The following is an 11528-nucleotide window of genomic DNA, read 5'->3' as shown; positions in this document are numbered from 1 at the left end:
AATATGTTGAGTTTCTGGGTTAATAAATTACGGTATCGTATCGGTGCATAGACTGACGTACTCGCCGATACTGAATTTTAGTCAGTATTGGACGCATTTCCGATATTGGTATCGGAACAACTCTAACACTAAGACATTTATCTAAGGTGGTGGACCCTCAACAGCTGCTGTCAAGGTGCCTTTGAGCAAGGCACTGTTCCTGCTTCAGTAGGGCCTGTTGGTGAACAGCACTACAAGGCTGCAACTGTAAAAAATTTGACGGAGAAAAGCAAAAACATTTCCCTCGACGATGGAAGATGAATCCTCTTTTCAGAAGCCATTCTGCAAGAGATCATATAAATTATATTTTGCATTACCGGCTTGTTCATTTATACTTTACACACCACTGGAGAAAAAAATAAACAAAGAGTAGCACCTACTGGACATTAATAGAGAGGCAAAGTCCCGCCTCTTCTGGTGGACCACCATGGGACCATAGCCGTTGACTACCGTTCATATTTTATCTGAAATAAAGTCCCATGGCGGTCCACCAAGAGGGGCGGGACTTCCCCTCTCCATCAGAGAGAGTTGACTAACAACAGCTGTGAGGAATATTTGCTCCACGCCTCTACCGTAGTATTACTGCAGTACTTTATTTAAAGTTTGTTCCCGCTGTAAAAGGTTGTGTGTAAACCCCCCGTTCTGTTAACCGAGCTGCCGGAAGAGTCAGGCGCCTTGTTTTCCCCATCGTCCAAACATTATTAACACCCCAAACACTCCAACCACTTCCAAGCCCTGATACACAACTTTTAGTGTCAACACATTTGGCAAATCGTCATAAAAATAACAAAAACATAAACATTAAAAACAGACGAGTTCAGTTTCACATCAAAGTAGAATACAGATATTATATCTTTACCCACAAAAAAGTTCAAGTTACGACTAGCTTGAAAAAAGAAAGAAAACATCACCATGTTATACAAGAGAGAGAGTGTTTGTGTTCACTATGAAATGTTGAGAGATTAGTGTGTATGTCGTATATATATCTGCTCAGGATGTCTGTCAGTGTGTGTATACAAGTGTAAACTTACATTAACAAGCAACAAGTCTTTCATTATCAACAGGAATCCTCCTCCGGAAAAGAAAAAAAAACTAAATCACATCATTTTTCATTGCATTCCCAAAATAAGCATCCAAATCCACCACATAGAAGTTGTCACTAAAAATCTCAAATCTTTCATCGAAAAAAAAAAGAAAAGAAAAAAGAAAATAATATTTTAGTGTCAACTATATATATACTATATATTTATATTTTTGTTCTTTTATACCAACCAAACATCTGGTATATTACGAGTTGCTATGGTAATGGTCCCTGGCAACATCATGAAAAAGTACAATGATTAAAATAAAGACACTGATCCCCCAACTTCATCCAGCTAGTGTGTGTTTCTGTTCATATTGAATTTAGGGTTTTGGTGCACTGAATTGTGGGTGTGTTTTTTTGTACGTTCTTTTGGCGTTTAGTGCGTTTGTTCTGTAGTTAGAGTGATTTTATTTTGTCTGAATAGTACGTTGAGGCATTGTAGGCATAGTTTAGTGTGTTTAGTTTGTATTTAGTTTATGCCGTTAGTGTGTGTTTATTGTTGCTGTGTGTGTGTGTCTATATATACGAGCATCGGCGCTCTGATGGTAGACGAAGTGTCTATTGTGTGTCTATGCGTTAGCACTGATGCTCTGTTTATAGACGGCGTGGTAGGCGTTTCGCAGCAGGACGTAGGGGAAACAGGACTCCAGCAGGTCCATGGTCAGGAAGGGAGACTCCTGCACAATCTGAAACACAACAGACACACCGATAGATAATCAATCAATCAATGTTCGTATAGCACCTTTCAAACAGTGCAGTTCAAAGTGCTTCACACTGACAAGCCGAAAATAAGACGTAAGTGTGGGACGGGAAAACAACAGAAAAGACAAAACAATTCAACAATTTGATACCAATAAAATGATAAAAAAATATATAAATAAAAAAGAATTAAAAGCTATAATAACAGTAATAGGAGTAAAACTGAAGTAAAAACTAGATTAATAAAATAGAATAAAATTATACAAATAAATAAATACAATAAAATAAGAGATTAATAAAATAACATATAATACAATTTTACAACTCAAATACTATAAAATAAGTGAATAAAATAATGAACGATTCTTAATCAAAGACCTGGCTGAATTGGTTAGTTTTAAGTTTACATTTAAATATTTCATCCATCCATCCATCCATCCATCCATCCATCCATTTACCATTTGGGCTTACCAGGTCTGTCCAGAGTCTTCCCCCACCCTCTGACCCAACTCACCACCAGATGGTAAATATTTCATAATAAATATATTAATACTGTCATTCTCGTACTCCTGTGTACTCTATATTTATAATATTTTCACCGGTTTACCGTCAGACAGCTACACAGTCTATGTTTCTGTGTAATCACTCTTATTCTCATTAACAGTTTCTCACCATGTCCAACAGCAGGTAGACCGACTCTCTGTTGCGCGTCGTCATCTTGTCCGTCTCCTGTCCGATCTTCAACAGGCTGGACGAGGCCAGCTACACACACACACAAGTTTTAAGTGAATTTCTACAATTTCAGCAAAATGTTGTCAATCTAGCTAGAGAAGTCATCCATCCTCTGAATGCTCTAGGTCTCCAGTCTGATCCATCCATCCTCTGAATGCTCTAGGTCTCTAGTCTGATCCATCCATCCATCCTCTGAATGCTCTAGGTCTCTAGTCTGATCCGTCCATCCTCTGAATGCTCTAGGTCTCTAGTCTGACCCATCCATCCATCCTCTGAATGCTCTAGGTCTCTAGTTTGATCCATCCATCCTCTGAATGCTCTAGGTCTCTAGTTTGATCCATCCATCCTCTGAATGCTCTAGGTCTCTAGTTTGATCCATCCATCCTCTGAATGCTCTAGGTCTGTAGTTTGTGGCTGTAAAGTTTCATGAGGCCTCCAGACAAGGCGGCAGCTCAACATGACAGCATTATGTTCTGTAAAAATAATCATATGTTGGTGATAAAAAGTAAAAAACTGAAATTGTCTTACAGCCAGGAACTCTTTGAGGCGGTCCTCTATGCTCCCCTTGTGGATGGTGAAGAGAGCAGCAGCGATCTGGTTGATGGCTTTGGCCAGGCAGTGGATGTTGTTGCAGTGGCCTGTAGGGGGCAGCAAACACACGCCGTTAGTAACAGAACAGGAAGACATCATCTGTCTCTGAAAATCAATTAACTCCGTTTAATTTCTGGCTCTTTAAGAAGATTCTCCAGAATACAAAACCTGGAAGTCCAGCGGGGAAAATATGGATTTATCTTTTTCTTTGTATTTCATACAGATGAACGCCGTTAAGTGTGAGTGTAGGAAGCATAATGTGAATATAAAACGTGTGACGGTTGGTGTGGCTGCACCGGCGCCACGTTTCGAGATGTGCTGTCGGAAAACCAATCGCTGGCCAACATGCAGTCTGCATACTAACAATAGTGGAGCCCATTACAGCTCATTATCCCTCTCAAATGTCCCTTATTAACAATGGCGCCTCTCATTTCAAGGCTGTTAAAGAGGCAACGTCTTGATAATTCATCCTTGAGTGATACCTCATCAAAAGCCTCATTTAACTACGTCTCTACGGAGGTTTATTTAACTGAACACATCTCTTTTACTGAAATATGTGCAACAAATAAGGTTAAACACGTCGCAACTGACCTTTAAAGATTATTTTGAATTTAAAAATAATAAAAAAATGCACATAATGATGATGATGATATCGCTCTTGTGCACACAAATGAATCAATCTGAGGGCACAAGGTCGATCTCATTTACATGCAGAACAGTCTCATATCATTGATGCAGTAAATTATGTTTCCTACAACGTGTGCGCTGCTCTCAGGCTCTGATCATAGAGCTCCTTATTTTCATTATTTATTATAAAAAGGAAGAAAAACAATAATGCAAAATGACATTATACCATTTGTAGTGCAAACATACTGTAGTTTGAGCTGTGAATATCAGAAACTAGGGATGCACCGATTCCATTTTTTTCAGACCGAGTACAAGTACAAGTACAATGCATGCTTTACCTTCTATGGCGGGGCTGTACTGTGACATCACGTTGCTGGCCAGCGTCGGCAAGGAAACCGCCACAAACACCATCAGCAGACAGGCGATCTTATACTCCTCCTCTGGGCTGATGTTCTCTGCACAAACACAAACATGAGATCTTTTCAGACGTGGAATATGTTTAACATCGTTGGCTTCATAACTGTTTAACTGGTGTATCTATTACTGTGGAAAATGACTATTGTGTTTGTGTCTCACCACTTTTCTGTGAGGACAGAGCGACCACCAGAGCCGGGTCGATCTCGCAGGGTAAACCTGCTGCTGACGACAGCTCGTAGACATTCATGGCCACCTGGAAACATTCATACATACGCATGAGGAGAGGGACGTTGACACTGACAGCAGGTTAAGAGGTTATTTAATGAGTCTAGAAGTGTGTTTCACCTTCATGTCCGTCTCTCTGGGAATGTGGTCCTTGAAATCCTCCACTGAGCTGACCAGGAAGGGAATATGACAGGACAACACCTGGAGAGAGAGAAAGAGACAAGAGACAAGAGGCGGTCCGGTGAGACGGCGGTGCAGCGTCAGCAACAATTATTAAAAAATGTGACATTTATTATGCTTTTATGGTAAAGAATTTTGAACAGATGTGTTTCTTCAACACGTTACTTTCCAACTGTACCCACCAACATTACATTATATTAATTTAGCCGACGATTTTATCCAGAGCGACTTACAATATTCAACCACGTGGGTACAAACCAAAAACTGCAAGAATCATGCAAGCAGGGTAGAAAATAATAGTAATAAAAAATTACGGGGCAATTTTTGGCCGATGATTTGCCCCCGATGTTTGAAATTTGGTGGCACTTAAATACACTATCATCAGGGTTATTATTGTTAAATAAAACAAAAATAAGTAGTGAAAAATACTTTTAGTAAACTAAATAAAAACGACATCTTTCTAAAACCAAACTGAAATATTGCCTGTGCAAAAAACTAATATAAATAAAATAAAAATGAACAATTATTTTTTTTTTAGCTCTAATATATCACAACTGAAAAAAGAAGACGGCATGAATTTCCGTCAACTTTCTTGACATTGAACTACAAAAACTATATAACTATAGGTCCGATGACATCATTCTGCATAATAAGTAGCCATGTGCTTCTGTTTACAGCTGTGTGCTGTAAAAAATCAAACATGCTAGACTTTCTGTCGGGACGTCGTGAGGCGTCCCAGATGCGGCCTCAGTTGTCGTGTACTATGACACACTACACAAGATAAAACGATCGATTGTCGCACACGACACTCATTTATCGTTCCCGATCCGAGTCGACACCCTACGACGGCCGTGTCGGGCTATAACCGGGCTGATATTGTGTAGTCTGAACCGGGCATAAAGGAGCGCAAAGATTAAACATTTAACATGGCCATCGCTACACAGTTCTCCAAACATGTATTCTGTATGTAGCTGTCAAATATGCTGATCTACTTTTTTTTAAAGTTTTAGTTTATGGGCCAAGGTGGAGTCAGAACAGATGTGTAGAGCCAGGACGGCAAACTTAGTAGAGCGGTAGCAGTAGTGTGTGTGTGTGTGTGTGTGTGTGTGTGTGTGTGTGTCTTACATCTCTGAGAGCCTCCTGAGCCAGCGAGCGGAAGGACAAGATCACTCCAATGATGGTCATTCTCTTCAACACACTGTCCACGGCTAACAAACACAAACAACAGAGACATATATGTGTTAATTAAGCTTCAATTGACAGCCTGACAAACTGGTTGGCAAATCAGTAAACAGCAGTTAATATATCACACCACAATCAATAGTAATTCAGTAGTTTGGAAAGTTAATTTGCAAGTAAATGAAGTTTTATTGTATCAGGTTTTTGTTGTTGTGCTCTGCTGAGTGTCTGTACTGACTTCTAATTACCTTTCAGTCCAGTCTGCTAAAGTTGAGTTCACATTACACGACTTTCAAAGTCATCAGATCTCTGTACTGTTCACATTATACAACTTGGTGTCTTGTAATAAGGAGTCTTTAAGTCGTCCTGGTTTTCACACTACATGACTGACCGGCGACAGGAGGTCACACACTACGAGATCTTTCACCAGGAAGAATCACGCTTTGTCACGAAAACACACGCGTGAAATACACGATAAATGACATGATACCATACGAGACACATTGCTGATGTTGTTGTCGGCATGTGTTCCACACTCTTTTTACTATTTATTCCTCTCGGTGCAACAACAACTTTGCTCCGTGTTGTAAAGGCAGCACATCCAGTAGGTTCCTGTTGTTACAGGTGAATGTAGTTAAACACTAGCTGTCAAACACACAGTATACCTGGCATCAAGTTTAGAGCTGCCATAATATCAGAATGTAGCAGTCGTGTGAAACGGTGCTGAGCAGGTCTGTGTGTATACAGGTGTGTGTGTGTGTGTGTGCGCTTACAGGTGAGTTTCTTGAAGAGGGCGGCCATGTGTTCTGGTTTGTCGAAGCTCGTCCTCATCTGGGTCAACACCTCCATGTTCTCCACCACCAGTTTCTACAAGGAGACAAACAGTTTGCATTCAATTAAAAGATCATTTTTGACTTCATGTTTATACTGTAGGATTACTCCTTTCTATTTCTATTCTTCACCACCTCTCCGGCAGTGCTCAGCTGCTAGCCTGTGCGTACTGCAGCCTCCGGAGGCTTCTGCTCAGTCCTTTCTGGCTCGTCTCCATGACACGACTCACCAGACAGACATTTTTCCGTTCTCGGCTGAGATGACAGCACAACGCTGCAACAACGTGTCTTTCGGTTTAATTAAATGCTTTCCTCTTTCTGTTATTCTACAGTATTGTTGTTTGTTATTGAATAAAAAGCATTTTCCAAAAGGTTTGGTGTTTTATGCATGTTTGGAATCCCAAAGAGTTAAAAACAAACAACAACAAAATGAATATCCGAATCCCAAAATTGAGAACCGAACACCTACCCAACAAATGAATATGTGAATAGTCGAATATTCAGGTCCAGTCTTAATGTCAAGACCATTAGTCGTCATTTTAGAGTTCTCATTTGTTGTATATTTATTCAGTTATAATGTTTTATATTTGCATTGCTTTGTAGCTCATCAATGAAACACATATTGATGATTAGCTCAGCAGTTATCGGCATTTCAAAAGCAGTAAAGAAAGAGACTTTATTAGGCATTATTTCAACTGTCATAACCAAAGTCTAGACAGTAGTTCCTGTGATAAATTATATTTGTATGTATGAGTAAATCTCTGTGATTGTGTGTTTAAATACCTTCAGCTCAGCGACCTGTGATGAGATGTGCCACATCAGACTCTCACTGAGGAACTTCATCCCGTACGGTCCCAACAGCTCAGACAGAGAACGCATCTCTGTGAACACACACACACGTAATTACAATAATTACTACAACAGATTTAGATTTGTTTTAGCAGAGAATCTAAAATGTGTCAAACCGAGACAACATTAAGTTGAACACATGAGACAGTTTGTACCGGAGATGTCGGAGTATTCCTCAGCGTTGAAAGTCAGCTCGTTCTCTGTAGGCAGGTTGACGAAGGCCTTCATGGCGGGGAAGTAGGCGATGTGTCCGTTGCTGACCTGACGGAGCAACGTCTCCAGATACCTACACACACACACACACACACACACAGTATCAGTTATCGGTTACATGTTTTAGTCCTCCATTTGATTGGGAACATTTCCCAAATTTTAAAACCACAAATGAATTTAGTAAATAAATCATTATGTTGATAAATGAGATTTTAATATCTGTAGGAGTTTCTGTGCTAAGAGCAAATCCCATCATCACAACACTAAGTTCAGTGAACGGCTGCTTAAAGGAATAGTTCACCCAGAAACAGCATTAATTGTATATAATACTCGCCTCCCTAATAGGCCCTCTATGGTCCCAGAAAAAGTTTTCCATTGAATGGCGTTTAGGAGAGCATATCTGGGCAAACAGACTTCAATGGAGGTCGAACAAAAGACAACAAAAAAGTTATAAAACGTCCAGAAACCTTTCTGAAAATCCCTGAGCAGCATTATCCAAGTGTCTTGTATCCATCCAAACACCTCCCATGAAGGAATTTGTTGTGTGCAATCCAGAAAGTGCACTGTTTGGCAATAGTTTAGCGAAAGTAGTTGGATTTCCATGAGAATATGAATGGATACAAGACACCTGGACAATACTGCACATTTATTTCCTGTCTTTTGTTCGGCTTCCATCAAAGTCTGTTTGCACTGATATGTTTTCATTTTTTTGGCGTCTCCGCTCTCCTAAACGCCATTCGATAGAAAACTTTGTTGCGGACCATATACCCCTTTTCCACCAACTTTAGCGTATGTACAGTATGTGGGGTTTTTCCACTATAATAACAATCTGAGCCTGTTAGTGGCAAAACAAACACTTTTAGTGAACGTAACGTTACATTGAGCTGCTCGCTTGCCCTCACAGCTCGTTTAGCGGCTGCCGGTTACAGCGTTATCCCTCAATACTGGACCTATTTCAGAAATTGTTTCCCCTTTAGTCACTTCGACTCAAGCATGAGAAAATAGAGTCCTGGTTGAGAAATACCGAACTTATCCTTTAACAAGAAACACAAGAAGAACAATCCTCAAGTTTCTGTGCCCAAATAATCAAAGTCTGGTATTTAGTTGTTTTAAGCTGCAACAATAAAAATGATCTTTCTTCTGTAGAGCACTATAAATGAGAGGAATTTGTTTTATTGGTGTTTGTGATTAAAGAGTTTCTAACAACCGGCAATCTGCGAACACAAACCCCCAGAAGGAAGAACTGTCTGACAGAGTCGACCGTTTTAGATTACTAATGTCATACTGGCACAGCCTGTGCAAATACAAATACGATACAAAATTCCATGTTTGTTTTTATGAAACTTACTTTATCCATTCCTCTTTACTGTCTGATATTTCATCATTCCAATCATTTCTATTACTGTATCATATATTGTTACGGTAACGTACCAGTTAGTGTAGAGACTGGTGATGGTGGGCTCCCCGTGGCTGTCCAGGTGCTGCGTCTGCTGCAGCAGGACGTTGTTGAAGACCCGGGTGATGTCGATGGTGACGTAGTTCTCTATGGACTGAAGCACCGTCATGTAGGCCCGCACGCTGGTCAGCAGCTCGCTGGGCTTGGCTATCTCCTGGGTAGCCTGGTTGTACATGGTCATCCCCACTATGGACCTGGACACAGACGTTAACATGGAGGTCAGTTCAGTAAATACACCTCACAACAACCTGCAGAGGATAAACTGTCTCAGTCTCGTCTTATGTGTTGCTGTGAATCTCTTACAGATGTGCTCACATTTCCTTTCCAAATCACTTTGATCCAATGTGCTCCATTAATCTGCTTTTAAAGATGTTTAAAGCACCGACTCTGACCTTCGCACTGCTCACTGACGGCTGTCTGTAACGATGATGATGCTCTTTCTCTTCATCGAAGGCTTAAATGTCTACTAGTTAATTAGGTACCTGTCTGTTTTGTATTTTAATTGGACAATAATTTAATCAGTGTGTGTTTGTGTATTTACTTGGTGAACCGGATCTCCAGGTGCGAGGTGAGATACTCTCTCGGTGTGAACGTGTGCTCCCAGACCGCCAGGTTGGGAACGTAGTTGATGGAGAAGCAGAGTTCAGATAACGCCGTGTGGAGTTTATCCAGACTGGAGGAGGAAAACAGAAGAAGAAGGTCAATAAGATATGATGAGACTTTTAATAATCTGTGTCTTTACAGCAACAGGAGGATACAGTAGAGACAAACAGAAAGTAGAACATGAGAATATTAAAAATGGAGGAGGTGTAGATATATGTAATAGTTTATATAATATGTTATACGAGGATAAAGAGCTGCTGTCATCACTACTGCATGAACGCATGAATGCAGCCAAACCAACTATAAAAACAAGACTATTAATACAGTATTAATAATTATGACAGAACTAGAGATGTACCGATTTTCTTGGCAGTTTTCCGATTTTTTTTCTTTCTAAAAAAACTATAATTGACAACATACATAAACATCTTTGTAGCATTTATTTCATGCAAAATTGAAATTCAATCAACAAGTTACAGGACATTCTCTCACTCTCAAAATAAAAGTAGGGTTGCCCTCTTTTAGTCGATTAATCCACTAATCGGTTGTTTTAGTCGACTAAGATTTCTTTAGTCAATTAGTCATTTTTCATGCTGAATGACTTTCTAAGAAACTTGTGAGCACATCTCTGGTAAACACTAGATTTAAAGTGGTGCTTCTATGTGATTCTTTGTGGAGAAACTCAGGCAACTAATCGATTAGTCGACGAAATCGTACGAGTGTTAGTCGACTGAGAATTTCTTTGGTCGAGGATAACCCTAACCGGCACCCACCCGACCCGTTATGAGAGCCAATCCACAAAAATATGCGTTACTTAGAGGTGCAACAACTAATCGATCAGATCAACTGAGTCAACTATTAAATTAATAAGGGTGTTCATTTTTTCAGCAGGCTACAGCACAACAAAGCAGGAAATAGACAAGTTACAAATATTGGAAAGTTGAGAATACCAATAAATTATTGTGTGAAATAAACAGATTTTTTATTTATTAATTTCACTGACAGTTAAATTATGAATTAAAAATAAAATCATCCTTAACCCTGAGGTTAAATTCATTATTTCTGTGGACTTAAAATCATTGTTTTATTTGCTGCCCTGACATTTGGCCTTTGTGCCCTCAAAAAATTGACAACACCAAAGGCCAAGTGGCCCCTAAAGGGATGAAATTCCAGGCCTGGGTGCATCTCTAGACAGAATCAATAGAAATGAGTTATTAGCAGAAACAAAGAGACACAAAGAACAGAAGGAGATAAAGAGAGAAAGAGGAGATTATTATTGAACTAACTTGGTGACCAGTAGTCTGTTCTTCCTCATGCTCTCCACTCCCGGTTTCTCTCTCTCCGGCTCGCCCTTCTTCCCCGTCGCCTTCTTGCTCTTCTTGTTCACCGCCTGGCTGATGGTCTTCGCACAGTGCTTCGGAAGCAGCTGGAAATAGAAGAGTAGAAGAAGATGATCAGACAGACGTACGGCGGAGAGAGAAAGAAGAAGACAGGAAGGGATGAACAAGAGATAGAGGAGAGGAAGGAACGATTCTTCACGGCCGGGCTGATGTTCTCAGTGAAACTAGATAGAGATCGATTTAAGAGGATTTGAACTACACGCATCAACTAAAGACTCTCAACATTAACATGACAGCGTGTCGTATTATGCAAATGACCAGTTTCTGCAGAATCTTGTAACATTAGAAAGTTTGTTAGCATAAGAAAACTTTTAAGGACTTTATCAGAACATTGGTACTATTATAAAAAATCTTCCAGCACCTTTAAGTTTCTTCTTCTTTGTGATAATTAGTTCAACGGCGGA

At 39.9% G+C, this 11528-nt stretch overlaps 1 protein-coding gene across 7 annotated transcripts in view; it reads right to left on the bottom strand.

The window, feature by feature from the left end:
* Positions 1-613: 613 nt before the first annotated feature.
* The window catches only part of nckap1 (NCK-associated protein 1), a 36203-nt gene continuing 25288 nt past the window's right edge, over positions 614-11528 (bottom strand). For 5 of the 7 annotated variants that reach the window (XM_037781909.1, XM_037781910.1, XM_037781913.1 and 2 more), the window contains 13 exons: positions 11011-11150; positions 9663-9794; positions 9097-9315; positions 7608-7738; positions 7387-7484; positions 6547-6640; positions 5720-5802; positions 4535-4615; positions 4349-4442; positions 4111-4227; positions 3083-3192; positions 2495-2584; positions 614-1809 (listed from right to left, as the gene is read on the bottom strand). In XM_037781909.1, the coding sequence (XP_037637837.1) occupies positions 1693-1809; positions 2495-2584; positions 3083-3192; positions 4111-4227; positions 4349-4442; positions 4535-4615; positions 5720-5802; positions 6547-6640; positions 7387-7484; positions 7608-7738; positions 9097-9315; positions 9663-9794; positions 11011-11150 (1506 nt within the window). In that variant the 3' untranslated portion in view covers positions 614-1692. The remainder of the gene's footprint in view (positions 1810-2494; positions 2585-3082; positions 3193-4110; positions 4228-4348; positions 4443-4534; positions 4616-5719; positions 5803-6546; positions 6641-7386; positions 7485-7607; positions 7739-9096; positions 9316-9662; positions 9795-11010; positions 11151-11528) is intronic. The other 2 variants (XM_037781912.1, XM_037781914.1) reach the window with 1 other exon arrangement.

The sequence above is a fragment of the Sebastes umbrosus genome, chromosome 10 (genome assembly GCF_015220745.1).
Source record: "Sebastes umbrosus isolate fSebUmb1 chromosome 10, fSebUmb1.pri, whole genome shotgun sequence".
Classification (NCBI taxonomy): Eukaryota; Metazoa; Chordata; class Actinopteri; order Perciformes; family Sebastidae; genus Sebastes; species Sebastes umbrosus.
This window is presented reverse-complemented; position numbering and strand designations above follow the sequence as displayed.